The sequence below is a fragment of the Erythrolamprus reginae genome, chromosome 7 (genome assembly GCF_031021105.1).
Source record: "Erythrolamprus reginae isolate rEryReg1 chromosome 7, rEryReg1.hap1, whole genome shotgun sequence".
NCBI lineage: Eukaryota > Metazoa > Chordata > Lepidosauria > Squamata > Dipsadidae > Erythrolamprus > Erythrolamprus reginae.
Window position 1 is genome coordinate 6,335,381 of NC_091956.1, and position 25,095 is coordinate 6,360,475.

At 42.0% G+C, this 25,095-nt stretch overlaps 1 protein-coding gene across 4 annotated transcripts in view; it reads right to left on the reverse strand.

The window, feature by feature from the left end:
- The window catches only part of SLC4A4 (solute carrier family 4 member 4), a 212,662-nt gene that overhangs the window by 31,763 nt on the left and 155,804 nt on the right, over positions 1-25,095 (reverse strand). For all 4 annotated transcript variants that reach the window (XM_070756887.1, XM_070756889.1, XM_070756888.1 and 1 more), the window contains exons 13-18: positions 21,967-22,100; positions 18,902-19,173; positions 10,462-10,520; positions 8,654-8,842; positions 4,851-4,964; positions 4,040-4,201 (exon numbers count right to left, since the gene is read on the reverse strand). In XM_070756887.1, coding sequence (XP_070612988.1) covers positions 4,040-4,201; positions 4,851-4,964; positions 8,654-8,842; positions 10,462-10,520; positions 18,902-19,173; positions 21,967-22,100 — 930 coding nt within the window. The remainder of the gene's footprint in view (positions 1-4,039; positions 4,202-4,850; positions 4,965-8,653; positions 8,843-10,461; positions 10,521-18,901; positions 19,174-21,966; positions 22,101-25,095) is intronic.

The following is a 25,095-nucleotide window of genomic DNA, read 5'->3' on the forward strand; positions in this document are numbered from 1 at the left end:
CTTGCAGGCTCTTTCATTCTTACTCTCTCCGAAGAATATTTATTCTAGCCCTAAGTCTTTGCAGACATTTTTTCATTGCTACTTGATTTGAATAAGTTTTTTTCCAGCCAGAACAATGTTTCCTTGCAAGCTCTTTCATTCTTACTCTCTCTGAAGAATGTTTTTCCAGCCCTAAGTTTTTACAGGCTTTTTTTCATTGCTACTCGCTTTGAATATGTTTTTTCCCAGCCCTAGCAAAGTGCTAACAATCTTTCCAGCTTTTTTCTTGCAGGCTCTTTCATTGTTACTCTCTCTGAAGAATATTTATTCTAGCCCTAAGTCTTTGCAGACTTTTTTTCATTGCTACTTGATCTGAATACGTTTTTTCCAGCCAGAACAAGGTCTAATGATCTTTCCTTGCAGGCTCTTTCATTCTTATTCTCTCCGAAGAATGTTTTTCCAGCCCTAAGTTTTTACAGGCTTTTTTTCATTGCTACTTGCTTTGAATACGTTTTTCCAGCCCTAGGTTATTGCAAGCTTTTTTTTCCATTGCTACTTGCTCTGAATAAGTTTTTTTCCTGCCCTAACGAGGTACTAATGAGATCTTCCCAGTTCTTACTGGCTTGCAAGCTCTTTCATTGTTACTCTCTCATTACCTCCGGAACCGCCTGCTACCGCACGAATCCCAGCGACCGATAAGGTCCCACAGAGTTGGCCTTCTCCGGGTCCCGTCACCTAAACAATGTCGTCTGGCGGGCCCCGGGGGAAGAGCCTTCTCTGTGGCGGCCCCAGCCCTCTGGAATCAACTCCCCCCTGAGATTAGAACTGCTCCCACCCTCCTTGTCTTCCGTAAACTACTCAAGACCCACCTATACCACCAGGCATGGGGGATTTTTTAACATCTTTCCCCCAGGCTCCTTATAATTTATGTTTGGTATGTATGTGTTGTCTGGTTTTAATATGATAGGGTTTTAGTTATTTCTTTTAATATTAGATTTGTGCCACTATAATATTGTTTTTATCATTGTTGTGAGCCGTCCCGAGTCTTCGGAGAGGGGTGGCATACAAATCTAATAAGTTGTTGTTGTTGTTGTTGTTGTTGTTGTTGTTGTTATTATTATTATTATTATTATTATTATTATTATTATTATTGACTGGGAAAAAAGCTTAGAAAAAAGCTACATTCAGAATATAAAAGAAGCACCCAAATTTTCAGCCTCTTTTAGGAAGGGAAAAGTTGCTTATATTCTGAAAAATACGGTACTAAGAGAGAAAACCTGAGGACAAGAACCACCAAATAAACACCTTTTTAAAATCCAAAGTGGCCTTCTGCATCTGAAAGGTGTGGAAAAAAAAAATACTGTGAGTTTAAAACTGTTAAGTTTCTCTTCACCTGCCAGGATGTAGAAGCAAATGAAATGAAATTCCGAATTCACCTGCAAACGATAAATATAGCTTTCAAAAGTAATGTAGCCTAGAACAGACATTCTGCAAACCTTGAAAAGAAATTAATTAGCACCAAGGTTTGCATCTTGTCCTTGTCCTGTTCCCCCCCCCCCCCACCCTGTAAGTAAATTTAATAGGTGTGTCATTTTGTTCTCACATTCGGTGCTTGCATGAAGCTTAAAACAAAATAACACCTTTCTTGCCAGTATCTGAAGTAAGGGACGAGGAATAAAAATTCAACCCAGTGAAGATCTCAGTACAAAAAGAATGGATCAAAGAACTTTGGAAACACATAGAACTTGGAGAAGTACAGATAGTAAGTGTTGTGGTTAGCTCTGGCCCAGCTCCTGCCCCAAGGAATGTGCAGGTGGATGTGGGGGAAACATCCACATGCTGCAGGCCTGTTTTGCTCCCGGTGGAATCTGCCGACGAAGCCTCCTCTGACCAAGGCAGCATGAGTGACAGGGAAGAGGGGAGTTTGGCAGACAGCCCAGGAGGAGATCAATCATCTGTATCATCCTTGGATTCTGAACAAGAATTAATGACACATCCACGCATGCGTAGAGTGATGTATAGGAGACAACAACTGAAGGATTATTACAAGAGAAAATGAGACCACCTGTGGGTGGGTGGGGCACCAGTAATGAGGGCTGCTGTTATAAATAGCAGCGTGTGGGTGTGGCCGTTGTGGAAGAGTATCTGATCGCAGTTCTTCAGGAATCGTGTGTTGCTGTTTTCTGGACTTTGTTGATTTTTTTCACGCCTTTGAAACTAAAGCAGAGCAATGTGTGTGTGTGTGTTGGAAGAAGAAGGGGTGTGAAGTTTCTTCACAGCTGCTAGCTAAGTACTGAATGACTGCTTAAGGGAAATTGTACAGACTACCCGGTTGTTTTGGGACGAGTGCTCTTTGCAATACAAAAAGAGGGCTTAGTTTATTTTGACTTTTGGGATAAAGAACACTGTTTTGAATTTTCAAACGTGTGTGTTTGTGTCTGAAATTTGTACCCTTGAATTTTCGGGAGGCTCCTACCAGAGAGCCTGGCAGAACACTGTGGTTTGATAGAGTTCCACATTTGGAGAAAACTACTAACCAGGCACTGAGTTGAAATAAAGGAGGGCTCAACTGATAAGCGATGATTTCGCAACGATAAAACAGCTGGCGGAATTCAAGTATGTTTCCTTCCAGGCTGAACAGTTGGTCCAGCTGTGTTTCCTGATTCAAAGCCAAGTCAAAGCCCATTTATATTTCTTCAGAAAGCATTTATCACTTCTTTTTTTCCTCCTCAGGGGTAAATGCTAAGTGACTGTGGAGGGACCCTGTTGATTTAATCCCATTTCTGTTCCAATCACACAAAAAGCAAGGACAGAGGGCGGTCAGGCCTTGAAATGAAGATTAAAAAGAGATGCCCCTGGAAAAGAGGAGAGGCTTTCTCCAAATTATTGGGGAGAATTATATTCTCCAAAGAGCCTGAAGGCAGGATAAGAAGTAACGGGTGGAAACTAATTTCCATCTAGATTTCCTTTTTATTATTATTATTTTATTTTAATCTTTTTAGGCCTACCGAAGGTTTCCTGAAATCTTCTGGAATTAGGGATTAAAATAATCTTAATCCTTGGTTAATTGTTAAGGTCTTCTGGGAGTCGTTATCTAAAATATCTTAAATGTGCCATAGTTCAATCAGAAGGGACCTTGGAGATCTTCAAGTCCAGTGGTTCCCAAACTTGGCAACTTTAATATTTGTGGACTTCAACTCCCAGAATTCTCCAGCCAGCTATGCTATGCTATGCTGGCTGGAGAATTCTGGGAGTCGAAGTCCACAAGTCTTAAAGTTGCCAAGTTTGGGAACCACTGTTCTAGTCCAACCCTCCGCTCAAGCAGGAGTCACAATACCATTTCAAACAAATGGTTGTCCAATCTCTTTCCAGTGATGAAGCCCTGACAACTTCTAGGGGCAAGCTGTTCCACTGGTTAATTGTCCTCACTGCTAGGAAGTTTCTCCTTAACAACTTTACAACTAACAATAACAACAACAAAGAGACCTCATTAGAAGTTATCACCCTTGCTCTCAGAATAGTTATCTGCACCAATCTCCTGGAAAAATCTACCACGGTTTACTCTTAAAACATTTTTGGCCCGTCCCTGTTCTAATAAAAACATAGAAGATTGACGGCAGAAAAAGACCTCATGGTCCACCTAGTCTGCCCCTATACTGTTTCCTGTATTTTATCTTAGGGTGGATCTATGTTTATCCCAGGCATGTTTAAATTCAGTTACTGTGGATTTACCAACCACGTCTGCTGGAAGTTTGTGCTAAGGATCTACTACTCTTTCAGTAAAATAATATTTTCTCATGTTGCTTTTGATCTTTCCCCCAACTAACTTCAGATTGTGTCCCCTTGTTCTTGTGTTCACTTTCCTATTAAACACACTTCTCTCCTGGACCATATTTAACCCTTTAACATATTTAAATGTTTCGATCATGTCCCCCCTTTCCCTTCTGTCCTCCTGACTCTACAGATGGAGTTCATGAAGTCTTTCCTGATACGTTTTATGCTTAAGATTGTCCACCATTTTTATAGCCCGTTTTCTAATCTTGCGTAACAAGGCACCCACCTTCAACTTGTGCTCTTTGCGGTTGACAATAACAGCCGTGATTTGCTGGTCCATGAAGATGAGGATGGTGACCAGGAGAGCAGGAATAGCTGCAGCCAGGTATACCCACCACGGGTTTCCTCCGAATGGTGCGATAAACCAGCTTCTATCTGGATTTGTTGGCTTCACAGGGAAAAAGACAGAAAGGGGCATCAAAAAGACACTTTAAAACATTTCAAGTCAAAGGAAGAGTCTTCGGAAAGGGGCGGCATACAAATCTAATAAATTATTATTATTATTATTATTATTATTATTATTATTATTATTATTATTATTATTCTGAAGTAAGCCACAAATTTATGCACACACACACAAAAATTACAAAAATTGTAAGGATGGGTCAAAGAATACTTCCTTTGCATTTTCAGCTCCTCATATCCACTGCATTATCTGTCTGTCTGTCTGTCTGTCTGTCTGTCTGTCTGTCTGTCTGTCTGTCTGTCTGTCTGTCTGTCTATCTATCTATCTATCTATCTATCTATCTATCTATCTATCTATCTGCCTACCTAGCAGAGAACCCATTTCTGATATTTCTGAATCCCACCCCTGTCCAGATGTACAATGAAATGATACTTTGGTATGATTGCGAAATCGATTAGAAGCATCCCAGAGACCACCAGGGGGCAGCAAAGATCTGGTTTTATTATGTATATCTTTGCTGCCATCTACTGCTTATCTTGATTTTGCAGCCTAGATTTGATTGTTCTCCACGTATTGCTAATTCTTTGTCTTCTTAAAAAAAAAAAAGAGGAGTAGACACTTTTTAACATACCTTGAATTCACTTGGCACAAGAAGTTTTGGTGTATCAACACCCACCAGAGCATCAATTCCACAGAAAATCAGAATAGAAATAATGATGGCAAAATCACTGATCAATTTCCTTGCCTGAAAAAAAGAAAGACAACTACATGTATGGCAGTTTAAACTTGACTTTTTTTAAGGGCCTAACATATTATGCACATAAGAGAAAAAAACACAATAATAACACATGGAAAATCACAGATAGCCCAGAAGCTCCATTCAACCAGCTGAAGATTATTGCAGAAAATGTTGGCATCCATTTGGGCAGACAAAAGAGCCTGCGTTACAACATTCCTGTTCTGTCCCAGCAACCAGTTCCCTCCCCCCCATGAAATAGGCCCACAAACACCGATTTTACCAAATTTAAGCATGTAATTCTAATAGCATCAGATGCTTTAGAGAATAGGTTGACTCCTTCTTCTTTGTGGCAACCCCTGAGATATTGGAAGACTGCTATCATGTCACCCCTGGTCCTTCTTTTCATTAAACTAGCCATGCCCAGTTCCTGCAACCTTTCTTCATATGTTTTAGCCTCCAGACCCGTAATCATCTTTGTTGCTCTTCTCTGCACTTTTTCTATGTTTTAATATTCAGTTGCTTCCCTCCTTGTTTAGTTTCCAGCCATTGCTTCTTGTTCTACCCTCAGGTGCTTTGGAGAATAGGTTGACTCCTTCTTCTTTGTGGCAACCCCTGAGATTAACTTCAGATTGTGTCCCCTTGTTCTTGTGTTCACTTTCCTATTAAAAACACTTCCCTCCTGGACCTTATTTAACCCTTTAACATATTTAAATGTTTTGATCATGTCCCCCCCTTTTCCTTCTGTCCTCCAGACTATACAGATTGAGTTCATGAAGTCTTTCCTGATACGTTTTATGCTTTAGACCTTCCACCATTCTTGTAGCCCGTCTTTGGACCCATTCAATTTTGTCAATATCTTTTTGTAGGTGACGTCTCCAGAACTGAACACAGTATTCCAAATGTGGTCTCACCAGCACTCTATATAGCGGGATCATAATCTCCCTCTTCCTGCTTGTTATACCTCTAGCTATGCAGCCAAGCATCCTACTTGCTTTCCCTACCGCCTGACTGCATTTTGAGACTGTCAGAAATCACTACCCCTAAATCCTTTTCTTCTGAAGTTTTTGCTAACACAGAACTGCCAATACAATACTCAGATTGAGGATTCCTTTTCCCCAAGTGCATTATTTTACATTTGGAAACATTAAACTGCAGTTTCCATTGCTTTGACCATTTATCTAGTAAAGCTAAATCATTTACCATATTACAGACGCCTCCAGGAATATCAACCCTATTGCATACTTTAGAGTCATCGGCAAATGGTTGATATTTAAATGGTTGTCCACTAGGATTTCAAGAGTCATAATTACCATGCCAGAAAAAAAAGGCATTTTGTTAAGAAAGAAGTTCAGTTTCTACAAAATGTTATTATCCCTCCCAAGAAAAGATAATAATAATTTTTAAAGATACGCTTCCCTGTACCTATCCATCCATCAGATAAACACGGAAAGCTGTTGCCAAAATTCTACTCCTTCCTCGTTTGTTCATTTGGCTCTGGTCCCAGAAATGTTATCTCAGTACTTAGGAGTCAAATATGTTTGGTACCTTCATAAATCAAAGGAGGAAGTAATAAACTCGTTTTTCTGCAACATGCTCTCTTTTATCTAAGTTCAGCCTTAAGGCTTACAACAGTAGGCAACGAATCACACTGAGTTAAAATAAACTTAAAATACTCAGGTGTTTGCTATTTGAGCCAAGTTCATATATAAACTTAGAGGTTTATAAGGCAGAAGGAAGACTGAATTAACAAGAATAAGTGTACCCATAGAAGAGAATAGTTGTAGTTTAGTGTTGAACTGTGAGTTTTTTTGGTGCTCTCTTGCAGTTGTTTCATTAGGTAATATCAGTAGCATTGATGATATTACCGAGTTGGGTAATGGAATGTCTACAAGAAAGAACCAAGCTGAGAGAGCACCCAGGGATTTACAGGGTTGAGTGTCTTCTCCAAATCCTCCCTTTAACCAAGGACTCATGGTGTGTGCTTCACAATAGAGAGCTGTGCTGCCAGGATACAAGTGGACAGAAGACCACATTGCCACTTGTTTCTCTAGGGGCACCATCTGTCCTTCCATTTACTGGCTACAATGAGGAACATCTGAAATGAGGACAGTCACTTGCTGGAATGGTATAGGTTCTCCAGCTTGAGCCAGGGGGCTGGATTTGAAGATCTCCAAGGTCCCTTCCAGCTCTATTCTACTCCAGATGTTGTAGGTGCTCCATCACTGGAGGCTTTTGAGAAGAGATTGGAAAACTATTTGTCTGGAGTGGTAGAGGGTCTCCTGATTGAGCAGGGGGTTGGACTGGAGGATCTCCGAGGTTCTATTTCTGTTTCTATTATTTCTATTTCTATTCTACTCTATTCCATTCTCCTTTCTCTTCTCTTCTCCTCTCTTCCATATTTTCTCTTCTCTTCTACTCTACTCTACTCTATTCCATCCCATTCTCTTTTCTCTTCTCTTCTCTCCTCCCTTACCTTCCATATTTTCTATCCTATTCTGTTCTATTTTATATTTATATTCTACTCTATTCCATCCCATTCTCTCTTCTCTTCTCTTCTCTCTTCCCTTCCATATTTTCTATTCTACTCTACTCTATTCCATTCTCTCTTCTCTTCTCCTTTCTTCTCTTCTCTCTTCCCTTCCATATTTTCTGTTCTACTCTATTCTACTCTATTCCATTCTCTCTTCTCTTCTCCTTTCTTCTCTTCTCTCTTCCCTTCCATATTTTCTATTCTACTCTATTCCATTCTCTCTTCTCTTCTCTTCTCCTCTCTTCCCTTCCATATTTTCTATTCTACTCTATTCTACTCTATTCCATTCTCTCTTCTCTTCTCTCTTCCCTTCCATATTTTCTATTCTATTCCATTCTCTCTTCTCTTCTCTTCTCCTCTCTTCTCTCTTCCCTTCCATATTTTCTATTCTACTCTATTCTACTGTATTCCATTCTCTCTTCTCTTATCTTGTCTTCTCCTCTCCTCTCTTCTCTTCCCTTCCATATTTTCTATTCTACTCTACTCTATTCTACTCTACTCTATTCCATCCCATTCTCTTTTCTTTTCTCTTATCTTCTCTCCTCTCCTCCCTTCGCTTCCATATTTTCTATCCTATTCTATTCTATTTTCTATTTCTATTTCTATTCTACTCTATTCCATCTCATTCTCTCCTCTCCTCTCCTCTTCTCTTCTCTCCTCCCTTCCCTTCCACATTTTCTATTCTACTCTACTCTACTTTATTCTATAGATAAAGGTTCCCCTCACACATATGTGCTAGTCATTCCTGACTCTTATGGCGCAGTGTTCATCTTAGTTTCTACGTTGAAGAGCCAGCGCTGTCTGAAGACGTCTTTTGTGGTCATGTGGCTGGCATAACGTAACACAAAAGGCGCACAGGACACAGTTACCTTCCCACCAAGGTGATCCCTATTTTTCTACTTGCATTTTTTACGTGCTTTCGAACTGCTAGGTTGGCAGAAGCTGGGACAAGTAACAGGAGCTCACTCCATTACACGGTGCTAAGGATTCGAACTGCTGAACTGCTGGCCTTTCTGATTGACAAGCTCAGTGTCTTCATCACTCAGCCACTATACACAAAGTTAAAGCTTGACCTTGATCAAATGGTGTTAAGGCATACTGGAAAGATATCTGGGAAACCTATAATAAAATAGGTTTATAAATATTATAAAATCGCATGACTTACCATGGTTGGGAAATAACGACTGGTCTTGAATTTCTTCAAGGCCATGGAGCATGTGTAGGTTCCCAAAAAGAGAATGCAAGACATGAGTGTGATGTCAGGGACATATTTGCAATTATTCCCCAGGAGCACTCCTCCAAGCTCCAAGCATTTCTTCTTGGTCAGCGACGACCATTCAATTGTATCGTTGTTCTGTAAACACAAAGGAAAAAAAAATAATGGCATCTTTAGGGCAAAACATTCTCGTTTAAAAATAAATAAATTTTATTGAATTATATACATATTAAAAAAGAACATACAAAACAGATCAGTGTATTGTCAGTTTGTGAATACAATTGTAGAATGTCTGTTATAAGACAGTACAACATATAATCCCTCCCCTCCCCCCTCCCCTGCTGCCTTTGTGTAGCTTGTCTTGTTGTTAGTTCACGGATAGCGAAATTCTACATTTATATATACATAGATTATGCACATATATACATATATATACCTATATAGCGATAACAATAATAGTATAGGTAAAAAGAATTTGTCAACAAATAAATAAAGTGTTATCTATTTTTAGTTTGCTTTTGTATTATCTTTCATTTTTTAATTTTAACCTTATGTACATCAATTCTTTTTTCAGTAGTTAACCCAGTTATAAAAGTTTTTCCATGTGTCTAAAGGTGGTAGTTTTTTATCGTTTTTCAGTTTTTGTGTTAGTGTATCATATTCTGCACAATCAAACATTTTTTTTGATCATATCTCTTTCTGTTGGTGGTTCTTCTTTCTTCCAATTTTGTGCTATAGTGATCCTGCTTGCCGTAATTAAGTGTTGTATTACATGGTATTCTTCTTTTTTGATTCTCCTATCTAGGGCAAAACATTCTTATTAGCGTTCATTGCAAAGTCAAAACCAGAAGCACACGCAGGTAACCGATTCAGCTGAATTCAATAACTTCTTTGTATACAAGAATATAGGTGAAGTAAATTTTACAACACCAATATAGATTCTTCTTCAAGCAGTTACCGGTAGCAGAGAACAGTCATTTTTGCCTTCTGCTGCTGCTCAAGAGACCCATGGACAATTGGTGGGTCACTGTGTGACACAGAATGCTGGACTCGATGGGCTTTGGCCTGATTCAGCACGGCTCTACTTATGTTCTTAGGTTCTTCTTCTTTTGTCCTCAGTCGTTCACAGCATTGGGCTCTTCTCCAGCGAGTCCTTCCTTCTCATTAGGCGGCCAAAGCATTCGAGTTTCATCTTCAGGATCTGACCTTCTAAAGAACAGTCAGGGTTGGTCTCTAGGACTTACCGGTTGGATCACCTTGCAGTCCAAAGTACTCGCAGGAGTCTTCTCCAGCCCTTATTCCCCTGAGCTACCATCTATTCAACTGGGAAGAATTTTTATTAGCCTAAAAGTGATAAAAGCATTCACAAGTTCTTTGGATCAGGCCACTGTTTTCTCAGATATCTTCTCAACAATGTAATGTTGTTGCCAAGAGAGCGCAAAAGGACTTGCAGTCTTCAGTTGGCAAAGTTTATAAGGCGAAAATAGTTTGGAAGAAGAGGCAAAAGAATCTTAAACCCCGGGTTTGTATCTCGAAAAGTTTGTATGACGAGGGGTTTGTAAGACGAGGTATCACTGTATTTTCTTTTGCTGTGGTGGTTCTTTTTTTCCTTTTCTATGGCTGTTTGTTTGTATTCTTTGCAAATCTTTAAAAAATGTCAATAAAAAAACATTTTAAAAAATAAAATAAAAGTCAGCAGCCGTGTAATTGCACTGGGCATTAATTATTTCAAACATTATCACATGATTTCCGCTTACCATTTCATCCAGCCAAGATGGAGTTGACGTGACTGTCTCATTGACTAACGAACTATTCACTGTAAGAAAGAAAGAAAATAATGAGAAGCTGCAATTAACACGAATCCCTCCCACCTCCCGAAAATTAAAATACAGCTAAGCCTTATAATCCTCTTATGCTAATCAGTAATCAGTAGCATCAATAACGATCCCGCGTTATATACAGGGGGAAAAAGAAGTTATTATTCCATCGCTTGTGCTTCTTAGCGTTCGCCCGTGGGAAAAATAAAGGAAAAAAAGATACAAGACTAATTGCCTCAAATTATGTTGATGCCTAGATGACAATGAGGTTACAATACTTCCCAGTGTAAATTCGTCATTAGAATTCTTACATCCCCAAGCAAGATGCTTTAAAAAAAAAAAATCTACACTGAAAAGCTGAACTGTTCAATGTTATGTCATGTTATCCTTTTCTCCTTTTACATGGTCAAATGGTGTGAACAAATGGCTGGGCCCTCCAATTAAGGAAATGGGGTGGCCTTTCTTTTGTCTGGGTTCAAAACGGAGAGCTTTCAGAAAAGATCAAACTGTAACTGCAGCGTGCATTATAGAGAGAAGACAAAAACACTTGTTCGGAATGTTTCACTGTTAATTCCAATCGTTGGAAAACCTAACCTTCCATCTTAGGTGAGATTATGATAAATGATAAGAAAGAAAAACAAGATGAGAAGGGATGGGACAAGGCAGGGCAGGAGGAATGGGAAAAAGAAGAAAGGGGGAAAGGGAGGGGAGGGAGGGAGGAAGGAAAAGAGAGAGAGAGAGAGAAAGAAAGAAAGAAGGAAGGAAGGAAGGAAGGGGAAGGAAGGAAGGGAAAGGAAGGAAGAAAGGAAGAAAGAAGAAGGAAGGAAGGAAGGGGAAGGAAGGAAGAGAAAGAAAGAAAGAAGGAAGGAAGGAAGGAAGGAAGGAAAAGGAAGGAAGGCAGGAAGGCAGGAAGAAGGAAGGGAAATGAAGGAAGAAGGAAGGGAAAGGAAGGAAGGAAGGAAGGCAGGAAGGAAGAAGGAAGGGAAAGGAAGAAAGAAAGAAAGAAACTGTCTCCCTCCCTCCTGCACACACACCTTTGCACCAGTGTTAAACTTTCCACCAGTTTCCCATCTTCACCAAATCATAAAACCATGAAATTCAAGTCAAATCCACTCTAAACACCTTGGTTTGATTTATTTGTTTTTTAAAATTATCTTTATTATCTATCAAATTTTAAAAATCACAATAAATCTTTAGGCAATTTTACATCGTATTCACATTGATTTCATATTAGTACAATACATTATTTACAGTGTTTTCAATATTCTATGTCCTTATTTCCTTTTACTTTTTTTCATTTTCTATCATCAATCCATTGATACCAATTTTCCAATACAGTAATACCTCGTCTTACGAACCTAATTGGTTCCGGAAGGAGGTTCGTAAGGCGAAAAGTTCGTAACACGAAACAATGTTTCCCATAGGAAACAATGTAAAAGCGATTAATGCGTGCAAGGGGGAAAAGAAATCGCAAAATGGCGCTCCGCTGGGTGCCGCCACCTGGCTGTCACCTTTTAAAGCAGCCTGGGGGGCTTCTCGGCGTTCTCCTGAACGCCGAACCCGGAAGTTCGGCAAAAGTTCGAGTTCGAGTTCCAGAGGCCACCAAGAAGCACCCAGCTGTTTCAGAAGGTTACAGCTGGATGGCGCCGCCCGGCAGAGCACCGTTTTTGCGATCAGCAGTGGCGTTTTCGGCCGATCTGGAGGCTGAAATGGAGGTGGGGAATCCCAATAGGGAATTCCATGGGTGGAGCTTTGACGTCACGAAGATGTCCTTCCTGGTCGGCCGAAACGTGGCCTCACTGGAGGTTTTCAAGAAAAAAATTGGACAGGATAAGTGTAAAAGTTCCTGTCTTGACGGGTTGAATTTGAAGACTTCCAAGGTCCTTTCCTGTCCTCTCATTCTATCTCTCAAATGGCCATGTATCTCTGCTTGGTAGAACTTTTAAGACTTCCATTAAATTTTTACCGAGGCCTTGTTCATTTTATATTCCTTCTTTATTATATACAGCATGCTTGTAAAGTTGCAAGGTACTCTAGGGCAACAATTTCATTTAATGATTGACTGACTGAATGATTAAACAGCTTCATTTTTTAAATTAAATCCTTAATGAGTAAAATAGTAAAACCACTGAATACTGGGGGAAGAAGAGGCTATAAAGTCAGGGCCAAGAATCTAAATTAAAATGTTCCCAGCAGGTGGCGGTCAGTTGAATACACCCAGCATAGGGGGGATCACCTCTGTGGAACTGGTTTCAATGATATGTTTCAGAATACCAGAAGGTCATTAGAGAGGACTTCAAAGCTGTCCCAGATTCTTCTACTGGAGTAAACGAGACCAAGACTTCACAAATAATTCCAACAGGGAATAGGGACATTGGTAAAGTGTATTTGTGGTGTTTTTCTTAGGATTAAGAGTCTTCGGAAGGGGGCAGCATACAAATCTAATAAATTATTATTATTATTATTATTATTATTATTATTATTATTATTATTATTATTATTATTATGTCAGTACAACACAGCAAATGAGATCACTATGCTGGATTTTGTATTTCATCACCAGCCGGGCGCTTCCCAGGCACCTAGGACTGCGTGATGTAGCGGCGAATTATGTTTGCCGATCCCAGTAAAGCGGCCTTTTGCAATTGACAGATGGAGATTTTGTCAATTCCAATGGTTTTCAAATGTCCGCTGAGATCCTTTGGTACTGCGCCCAGTGTGCCAAGCACCACTGGGACCACTTTCACTGGCTTATGCCAGAGTCGTTGCAGCTCGATTTTCAGATCTTCGTATTTAACTAATTTCTCTAGCTGCTTCTCCTCAATTCTGCTGTCTCCTGGGATTGCGAGGTCGATGATCCATACTTTCTTTTTCTCCACGATCACAATGTCTGGTGTGTTATGCTTCAGAATTCAGTCAGTCGGAAGTCGGAAGTCCCACAGTAGTTTTGCTTGCTCATTTTCGACCACTTTTTCGGGCTTATGATCCCACCAGTTCTTTGCCACTGGTAAATGGTAGTTCCGGCACAGGTTCCAGTGGATCATCTGTGCCATAGCATCATGTCTATGCTTGTAGTCAGTCTGTGCGATCTTTTTGCAGCAGCTGAGTATGTCATTGATTGTTTCATCTGTTTCTTTACAGACTCTGCAATTATTATTATTATTATTATTATTATTATTATTATTATTATTATTATAATAATAATATTTGGGAGTGCTTTTGACATATGGCTAGACCTTGACTGAAAATTTATGTTGCTACGTGAGGCATTTGTCAAGTGAGCCGACTTTTCATGCCACACTTGTTAAAGCGAATCACGGCAGTTGTACAGTTAGTTGCAAAGTCATGTCCGATCCATGCGACCCCATGGATATTTATTTTATTTATTTATTTATTAAATTTGTATGCCGCCCCTCTCTGTAGACTCGGGGCAGCTCACAGCAGTGATAGAAACAATGTACAATACAAATCTAATAATACGAAGTTAAAAACCCATAATTTAAAAAACATGCACACAACACACCATACATAAATTATATAGGCCTGGGGAAGATATTTAAATTCCCCCATGCCTGAAGGCAGAGGTGGGTTTTGAGAAGTTTACGAAAGGCAAGGAGGGTGGGAGCAATTCTGATCTCTGGGGGGAGTTGGTTCCAGAGGGTCGGGGCCACCACAGAGAAGGCTCTTCCCCCGGGACCCGCCAGACGGCATTGTTTAGTCGACGGGACCCGGAGAAGACCCACTCTGTGGGACCTAACTGGTCGCTGGGATTCGTGCGGCAGAAGGCGGTCCCAGAGATATTCTGGTCCGATGCCATGAAGGGCTTTATAGATCATAACCAACACTTTGACCGGAAACTGATCGGCAACCAATGCAGACTGCAGAGTGTTGGTGAAACATGGGCATACTTGGGAAAGCCCATGATTGCTCTCGCAGCTGCATTCTGCACAATCTGAAGTTTCCGAACACTTTTCAGAGGTAGCCCCATGTAGAGAGCATTACAGTAGTCGAGCCTCGAGGTGATGTGGGCATGAGTGACTGTGAGCAGTGAGTCCAGGTCCAGATAAGGCCGCAACTGGTGCACCAGGCGAACCTGGGCAAATGCCCCCCTCCCCACGATAATGTTCCTTCTAGCCTTCCTGTGCTCTGGAGTCCATTTAAGCTCACGCCGACTGCTTCAACCACCTCTTTCCTCTCGTCGCCTTCTTCTTTTGCCCTCAATCGTTCCCAGTGCTGTGTTCAAGGAGCCGCAATTGAAGTTCATTTATTTTCAAGTAACAGGTGATTCGTGCTAACATCTATGAGATAACTTTCCTATTTATACTACAACAAAATGGCGGCCAACCAATGGGACTCGGTTGTCAAGGCTTTCAACCAATAGGAACTTTAACTGCTCTCTCTTTCTCTCTGCTGCCCTCTACAGGCGCCTAGGATATTACACCCAGCATTAGGCTTTTCTCCAGTGAGTCCTTCCTTCTCGGTGCTGTGGTTAGCTCTGGCCCAGCTCCTGCCCCAAGGAATGTGGAGGTGGATGTGGGGGAAACATCAACATGTCATAGGCCTGTTTTATTGCCGACAGAGTCAGGCAGTGGAGTTTCCTCGGACGACGAAGAAGGTGGGGGTGACTTGGAAGAGGGGGGCTTGGCACACAGCCCAGGAAGCCAATCTCCATTATCTTTGGTCGATTCGGATGAGGAAGTGTTAAATCCACGCATGCGCAGAGTTATGCATTGAAGAGACCAATTGAGGAAATATTACAGGAGATAAGAGAGGCTACCTGTGTTTGGGTGGGGCTCCAGGAATTAGAGCTGCTGATATAAATAGCAGCGTGCTGGCTTGGCCATTGTGGAAGATTGTCTGATCGTTGTTCTTCAGGACCGTGCCTTGCTGTTTCCAGACTTTGTTTGTTGATTTTTCACGACTTTGAAACCAAAGCAGAGCAAAGTGTGTGTGTTTCACTTTGTGGACGAAGGAGGGCTGTGATGTTTCTTCACAGCTGCTAGCTAAGTACTTAAGGACTGATTAAGGGGATTGTACAGCCTACCGGGTTGTTTTGGGATGAGTGCTCTTTGCAATACAAAAAGGGTGCTTTGTTTCTTTTGAATTTTGTGATAAAGAACATTGTTTTTGAACTTTCAAGTGTGTGTGTGTGTCTGAAATTTGTATGCTTGCATTTTCGGCAGAACACTCATTAGGTGGCCAAACTATTTGAGTTTCATCTTCGGGATCTGGCCTTCTAAAGAGCAATCAGGGTTGATCTCTTTTAGGACTAACCGGATGGATCACCTTGCAGTCCAAGGGACTCGTAGAAGTCTTCTCCAGCACCATAGTTCCAAGGCCTCGATTCTTTGCTACTCAGCTTTTCTTATGGTCCAGCTTTCACAGCTCTACTGGGGAAACCACAGCTTTGACTATATGCACTTTGGTTGGCAGGGTGATATCTCTGCTTTTTAGTATTCTGTCTAGAATTGCCATGGCTTTTCTCCCCAGGAGAATTTAATTTCTTGGCTGGAGTCCCCATCTGTGGTGATCTCGGAGCTCAGGAAAATGAAATCTGTCACTCCCTCTATTTCTTCCTCATCTATCATATGCATCTAGCAAAGGTCAACTCAGGCAAACTCAAGTAGGGTTCAGAACAGGACACAAGCTCATCTTCCTTTTTGGCAAGAGATTAGTTTCCTTCTTTCTTTCTTTTTTTTGCCAAGTCTGACTCACCTCAACAGCAGTTATCAGATCACCTGTGCAACGTTATTTAAATTTTGTTTTTTTGTATTCCTATTTTTTAATTAACCATGAGATTCATTCTAACACTGAGAAGATGACTTTTGTGTCAACTTCACTTGTGGATTTTAAAAAAAAATCGATATTTTTCAGTGTGCTGGTTGCAACTGGTGCACCCCGGATTTCAAGGACTTCAACTCCCACAATCCCCAGCCATCTATCTTTTCTTTCTGTTGTGGTTAGCTCTGGCCCAGCTCCTGCCCTAAGGACTGTGGATGTGGGGGAGACATCCACATGCTGCAGGCCTGTTTTGCCCCCGGTGGAATCTGATGATGAAGGCTCCTCTGACCAAGAAGACATGATTGACAGGGAGGAGGAGAGTGTGGCAGACAGCTCAGAAGGAGATCAATTATCTAGCTCCAAGAGTTAACAAGAGTTAATGATACAGCCACGCATGCGGAGAGAGATGCATAGGCAACAACAACTGAGAGATTATTATCAAAGAAAATGAGGCCACCTGTGGTTGGGTGGGGCTGTGGTCATTAGTGAGGCTGCTATAAATAGCAGCCTGTGGGTTTGGCCATTGTGGAGGACTATCTGATCATTGTGTTTCGTGACTGCTTTACTGACTTTGACCTTTTGTGTGCTGATTTTTCCCCGCTTTGAAACTAAACCAGAGCAAAGTGTGTTTCACTTTGTGAAAGAAGAAGGACTGTGAATTGCCTCACAGCTGCAAGCTAAGTATCACAGGACTGATAAGGGACTTGTACAAATTACCAGTTTGTTTGGAGACGAGTGCTCTTGGCTATAGCAAAAGAGGGCTTAGCCTTAAGTTAAGTGAATTTTCATTATAAAGAACATTGTTTTGAATTTTCAAACATGTGTGTGTCTGAAATTTGTACCTGTGAATTTTTGGGAGGAGTCTACCCGAGAGCCCGACAGAACACGTTCTCAACAGAGACCTATATCACAACGTATTCATCCAACCACTGCCTCTGAGTTATAGTACAGTGGTACCTCTACCTAAGAACGCCTCTTCTTAAGAACTTTTTAAGATAAGAACCAGGTGTTCAAAGATTTTTTTGCCTCTTCTTAAGAACCATTGTCTACTTAAGAACCCGAGCCAAGAAAAATTTCCCAGGAAATTTGGGAGCGGCACGAAGGCCCAGCCAGTTTCCTGCCATTCCCCCTGAGTTTCTCTCTCTCTAGCGCAGTGTATGGGAGGCGCATGCTCCTCCTCGCTGCCTCAGAGTCTCTCTTATTTTTTTTAAAGCCTTAAAGTTTTGGATTTTTTTGATTCCCCTCCCCTCCCCTTCTTCCTTCAGCAGTGACTGTCCTCCTCCTCTTCTTCCTCCTCCTCCCTCCCCCCCAATTCCGAGCTTTTATTTCTTCCCTAATGAGTTTGCACGCATTATTTGCTTTTACATTGATTCCCATGGGAAAAATTGCTTCTACTTACAAACTTTTCTACTTAAGAACCTGGTCACGGAAAGAATTAAGTTCTTAAGTAGAGTTACGACTGTATATCAATCTTAAATCTCTACCATGGGTCATTAGACATCAATTTACTTGCAAGAGGTCCATAACTTATTTTAGAGAGATAATTCCTGGCCAAAGGAATGAAGCTTTAACATCACCGTAGTGTTTGGTGCCAAAACTTTAGATCGTGCAGAATGCAGCTGCGAGAGCAATCATGGGCTTCCCCAAATATGCCCATGTTACTCCAACACTCCGCAGTCTGCATTGGTTGCCGATCAGTTTCCGGTCACAATTCAAAGTGTTGGTTATGACCTATAAAGCCCTTCATGGCACCGGACCAGATTATCTCCGGGACCGCCTTCTGCTGCACAAATCCCAGCAACCAGTTAGATCCCACAGTGGGTCTTCTCCGGGTCCTGTCAACCAAACAATGTCACTTGGCAGGACCCAGAGGAAGAGCCTTCTCTGTGGCGGCCCCGGCCCTCTGGAACCAACTCCCCTCAGAGATTAGAATTGCCCCCACCCTCCTTGCCTTTCAAAAGCTGCTTAAAACCCACCTCTGCCGCCAGGCATGGGGGAACTGAGATACACTTCCCCATAGGCCTTTACAATTTTATGCATGGTATGTCTATATGTATGATTGGTTTTTATATCATGGGTTTTTAACTGTTTTTAGTATTGGATTTTGTTATATGCTGTTTTATTGCTGTTGTTACCCGCCCCGAGTCTGCGGAGAGGGGCGGCATACAAATCCAATCAATCAATCAATCAATCAATCAATCAATAAATAAATACATTTAAAAAATGTACCGGCCACTCCTGAAAGAGACTAGATTTCAAAAGGAAACATTTTGCCCGTTTAAATAGGAATAACAATTAAATGGGAATAACAATCCACAGAAAATGGTAGGGAAAGGGTGAATGGTTATCTTAAGCTGTTACACTTCTTCCCCAAAAAAGTAAAAGAAGATTGAAAATACTAATCTGTAGAGTTTTGGGTGGTCTCTGAGCTAGGTTATTTGCTTGCAAATGCTTTATGATCCAACTAACATCAACAGTGTGAAGGTGGCGTTGATCCTGCCCACTTTAGGAATAATCTAGAACCTGGGGAATTCCGGTAGCTGAAACCCAGACATGTTAGGAGTTGTCAAGATTGAGACAGGCTGTTTTCCACCCTTACCTGGACCCGGCGGTGCGCAGATACAGGAATAAAGCGTAATGTCGTTCACTTTGAAATGGGAATTGATGGGGTAATAATCGGCGAGTTTGATCATCTTCTTGAAGGCATCGTAGATGAAGATGAAGCTGATCAGAGACGAGAAGCCTTCTTCTGTGAACCGGGTGAAGTACTGAACTAAGAAGCTAGCATCGGTAGCCACCAAGATGAGACACAGGAAGGCCGACCACAAGCCGATCCAGAGACGGAACTCCAGATAATCAAAGCCATTGTCTCTGCGAAGGAAGAAGTCAAAGTGAGATTGAAAAAATAAAGGAAATAAGAGGGGAATGGCATTTGCCTATTTAAGCACTGTACACCAAGACAACTAGACACAAGAACTTTTTTTTTTGCAAATGCCATCACTCTGCTAAACAAATAATTCCCTCAACACTGTCATAGAAACATAGAAACATAGAAGACTGACGGCAGAAAAAGACCTCATGGTCCATCTAGTCTGCCCTTATACTATTTCCTGTATTTTATCTTACAATGGATATATGTTTATCCCAGGCATGTTTAAATTCAGTTACTGTGGATTTATCTACCACATCTGCTGGAAGTTTGTTCCAAGGATCTACTACTGTTTCAGTGAAATAATATTTTCTCATGTTGCTTTTGATCTTTCCCCCAACTAACTTCAGATTGTGTCCCCTTGTTCTTGTGTTCACTTTCCTATTAAAAACACTTCCCTCCTGGACCTTATTTAACCCTTTAACATATTTAAATGTTTCGATCATGTCCCTCCTTTTCCTTCTGTCCTCCAGACTAGACAGATGGAGTTCATGAAGTCTTTCCTGATACGTTTTATGCTTAAGACCTTCCACCATTTTTGTAGCCCATCTTTGGACCTGTTCAATTTTGTCAATATCTTTTTGTAGGTGAGGTCTGTCAAACTATTTACTAAGTCTGCACTACTATTAGTAGTTTTTTCTTATCATTCCTATCACCCATCTCCTCCCACTTATGACTGTATGACTGTAACGTGTTGCTTGTATCCTTAAGATTTACTAAGTCTGCACTACTATTACTACTAGTTTTTTCTCATCATTCCTATCACCCTTTTCCTCCCGCTTATGACTGTATGACTGTAACGAGTTGTTTGTGTCCTTAAGATTTTTATTAATATTGTTTCTTCATTGCTTATTAGACCCCTATGACAATCATTAAGTGCTGTACCTCATGATTCTTGACAAATCTGTATTTTCTTTTATGTTCACTGAGAGCATATGCACCAAGACAAATTCCTTGTGTGGCCAATAAAATAATTCTAATTCTAAATGGTATACAGGCAGTCCCTGACTTACAACCTTTCGTTTAGTGACCAAGAACAGGCTCCAGCTGTTCGTCTGCCTCACTGATGTCTGACTCCGAAGGCAGCTGATAACTGTCAGACAGCCCTGATCCCGTCTCTGCCTTGGATTTAGAGCACTCGTCAGAGCCTTCCCCAGACTCCAGGATTGGCTCATGTTCCTCTCCAATCTTCTCACTGTCCGAATCTGCTGCCAGCTATGCTGACCACTGGCAGGCCACACCATCATTTGCCTCTTGGGGGGGAAAAAGCACCTTTAGGATAAAAATGAACCAGTTGCCAAGCATCTGAATTTTTATCAGATGACCATGGGCAACAATGGTGTGAAAAATGGTGATAAGTCAAATTTGATTGCTGGCAGCGGATTCGGACAGTGAGGAGGTTGCGGAGGAACACAGGCCAGTCCTGGAGTCTGAGGAATGCTCTGACGAGGGCTCTACATCCGAGGCAGAGATGGGGCCAGGGCTGTCTGATAGTTATCAGCTGCCTTTGGAGTCAGATATCAGTGAGGCAGACAAATGGCTGGAGCCTGTTCCCCATGTGCACCTGTGAAGAGTGGCCAGACGAAGGGAACAGCTGAGGAACAAGGGTCGACTTGGGAGTAAGGCCACAGGTGGACAATGAACAGCCTCTCCCATAGGGAATAAAAGAGGAGCGAAAGGAGAGGGGTGACTTCTTGCCAAGTAATTGCTGCTACAGCGGGCGGCGTTTGGAAGGTGTTGGCCTGGCAACTCTCCAACCCTGATAAAAGTTTGTAGTTGTGAAATCTCATTAAAGACAATTTTGCCAGGACTTTGGTGGAGAGGAATTCCCTTTAACCTAAATAAAAGAGGTTTTTTCAGGGCAAAGAGCCTGCTTCGTGGTTTAGGGAACAAGTGGACTGTCTTTATTTTCCCTTGAAGACGTTTTAAAAAAATAATAATGAAGAAAGTCTAGTTGCCGCTTGAAAAAAGCACCTTTGGGACAACCTAAAAGAGCCGGGGTGGTGCAGTGGTTAGAGCACAGCGCTGCAAGCTACTTCAGCTAACAGCTAGCTGTAGTTCACCAGTTCAAATCTCACCACCCTCTCAAGGTTGACTTAGCCTTCCATCCTGCCGAGGTGGGTAAAATGAGGACCCAAATTGTTGGGGGCAATATGCCGATTCTCTAAACCACTTAGACAGGGCTGTAAAAGCACTATGAAGCGGTATATAAGTCTAAATGCTATTAAACCATGACCTGGATGATTGAGAATCTCCATAGACCAGTGATGGCACATGGAGTCATATTTTCTGGCATCCGAACCGTTGCCCTAGCTCAACTCCAAAGTGCATGTGTGTGTTGGCCAGCTGATTTTTGACTTGCACAGAGGCTCTGGGAGGGCATTGGCTTCCAGAGAGCCTCTGGGGGGATGGGAGATGGCGTTTTTACCCTCCTCCAGCTCCAGGGAAGCCTTTGGAGCCTGGGGAGGGCAAAACAGGAGCCTACTGGGCCCACCAGAAGTTGGGAAACAGGCCATTTCTGACCTCCAGAAGGCTTCCAGGGGGCGGGGAAAGCTGTTTTCGCCCTCCCAAGACATTGAATTATGGGTGTGGGCACTCACACATGGCCAATAGCACATGCCCATGCCCAGTCAGCAGTGGGATTAGGAGGTTCTCCAAATTGCACAGACTCTTTGCCAAAGGTTCTCCTGAACCCCCCCAGTAGCCCACCCCTGCCCTCTTCCTTTCAGACTTACTTGCTAAAGTTAAATAAAAGTCGTTCGAAGACCAAAACCGGTCCCGTACTGCTCAAAATAGTAAGTGGCTGGCCGGCAAATAGACAAAAAACGGCTCCTGCAACGGCTGTGCCCAGGAAGCTTTCCAATACACCCTAGAACGCAAAAAAGAACAAGCAAATACATCCATATCATTAAATTCATTCCCATGCCAGTCAGCATCAGAGAACGGACAATTCTGGACGAAACAAAACACACTTTTTCCATTCCTGGAAAGCACAATCTGTACGGTTATAAGGTCCTCGGTTGTGACACTGCAGTTTAGAGCAGGGGTGTCAAACCTCAAGGCCCAGAGACCAGAACTGGCCCGCGGAGTGCTTAGATCTTGCTTGCAGGGCCACCCTGGAATAAACAGTGAAGGACCGGCCCGTGGTGCCTCTGCCAGTAAAAATGGAGCTCGGGAGGCTGGGAGAGCCTCCCGCAACTCTTTGCCAGCGAAAACAAAGCTCATCACCTCGAGGTTCGATTACTGCAACGCTCTCTACATGGGGCTACCTTTGAAAAGGGTTCGGAAACTTCAGATCGTGCAGAACGCAGCCGCGAGAGCCATCGTGGGGCTTCCAAGATTTGCCCACATTTCTTCAACACTCCGTGGTTTGCATTGGCTGCCGATCAGTTTCCGGTCACAATTCAAAGTGTTGGTCATGACCTTTAAAGCCCTACATGGCATTGGACCAGATTACCTCCGGAACCACCTGCTACCGCATGAATCCCAGTGACCGATAAGGTCCCACAGAGTTGGCCTTCTCCGGGTCCCGTCGACTAAACAATGTCGTTTGGCGGGCCCCAGGGGAAGAGCCTTCTCTGTGGCGGCCCCGGCCCTCTGGAACCAACTCCCCCCTGAGATTAGAACTGCCCCCATCCTCCCTGTCTTTCAAGACTTACTTATACCACCAGGCATGGGGGAGTTCAGATACTCCTTCCCCCATGGCCACTACAAGTTATGCATGGTATGTTTGTGTGTATGTTTGGTTTTATAATAAGGGTTTTTAGTTGTTTTATTAATTGGATTGTCACATGTTGTTTTTTATCGTTGTTGTTAGGCGCCCTGAGTCTACGGAGAGGGGCGGCATACAAATCCAATAAAAATAGAAAAATAGAAAATAGGCCATCACAGCCTTCAGAGTTTCATTTTCATTGGCAGAGTGCTCGGGCCACATGGGTGGGTTCCATCCAGAACACTAAATTGGGCTTCCCGTGGCAGCTCATGGGTGGAAGACTACCTATATTCTTCACAGTGACGTCCAAATTTTGGGAATAGGTTTGCCCCGTGAAATTTAACTTATTAATAGGATGCCAGTCAAAAACAAAAGAACGCCCCATCTCCTTTAACGAATGAATGGTTATTATTATTTATTATTATTATTTATTAGATTTGTATGCCGCCCCTCTCCGAAGACTCAGAGCGGCTTTCCTTTCCTTCCTAAAAGCTGCTGTTTTTATCCTTTTCCTTCCTATTTATATCTTTGCAGTTATTTTAGACTTTTATGATTCATATTTATTGTGTTTATTCAGTAGCCTCTGGGGTGTTTACATCAAAACACAGCACTGGACTCTGTCTATAAATAAACAGATAAATCGAGCACTCGGTTTAAACCGTTATAACATATTCCCTACCCAGAAAGAAGCCGGGTTTCTTGGAAGCACTAAACCTTGATTCAAGCCACCCCCGCCAGCCAAAACTACTTGTTATCACTAGCAAATATCTTCTCCATCCTCATACACCAAAACAGTGGACAAGCAATACCAATGGTCAGTTTAACCACATAAAGTGGTGAGTTCTCTGTCGCTAGATGTCTTCAAAACAAGCTGGATGGTCATCTCTCAGAGATGCTATAGAAAATCCCGCCTGGACTAAATGACCTCCAAGATCTTTTCCAATGCTGAAGGCAGGGTAAGAAGCAATGGATGGAAACTAATCCAGAGATTCAAATAGAACTAAGAAGGAATTTCCTGGCAGAACAATTAACCAGTGGAACAACTTGCCTCCAGAACAGTGAAGAGCTGCAAAAAATTACTACCACACTGTGGGTGTGGCTTGTTTTGTGGGTGTGGCTTGTTGGCCATGTGACCAGGTGGGAGTGGCTTGATGATGTGACTGGGGGTTGGCTTAAAGGTCATGTGACTGGCTTAAAGGTAGACAACTTGACCTCACGCACCTCAAGGGTTTGGGTTAAGGATAGGATGCCTGGCCTCTCCTTGCCTCCCTTTCTATTTACTATTACTATTACTATTACTATTAAACATCCAAAATATACTATTTCATTCAATGTATATATGCTTAAGTTTAAATTTAATTGGATTTGTACGCCGCCCCTCTCCGAGGACTCAGGGTGGCTCACAACATAAAGAGACAGTAAAACAATCCAATTAATATACATAAAAACAATCCTTAAAAATTCTAATTTTAAAAACTTCCTTTAACATTCATTCAACAAATCATACTAAAAAAAAACATTCGTTGGTCAGGGGAAAGATCTAATAATCCCCCGCCTGGTGACAAAGATGAGTTTTTAAACTCTTTCGGAAGGCAAGGAGGGGAGCCAGGGCCCCCACAGAGAAGGCTCTCTTCCGAGGCCCTGCCAAACAACATTGTCTGGTTGATGGGACCTGGAGAAGGCCGACTCTGTGGGACCTGACTGGTCACTGAGATTCATGTCACCTGTTACAGGATAACAGATAACTCTGTTCTGTTATCCTGTTAATTCCATGATCCTATGTCAGGTAAGGACAAGCGAGAGAAAGGACAAAGGATCTGGGTTTGGCCAATTACTTTATTTGGGGTTTCTGAATTAATCTCCAGGCTTTGCACAGGCTGGGGTTTCCTAACACACATTAGACTGGTCAGAAAACAGCTTGTTTCATGAATTGTTTCCTGACCTGATCAAATGTGACATGGCAATTTAGTCAGAGAGTTTAGGGAGAAGGAGAGAAAAAGGGAAAGAAATAACACTTCAATAGGGTGGAGAGCAATTGGGTGATGGAAAACCCAGAAGACAAATTTGAAGCTGTTGGGAAGAATCTTGTCCCGGTTTGACAAGACACTGACAGGAAAAGAAGAGGAGAAAAGGAACTTCAGCGCTAGATCTT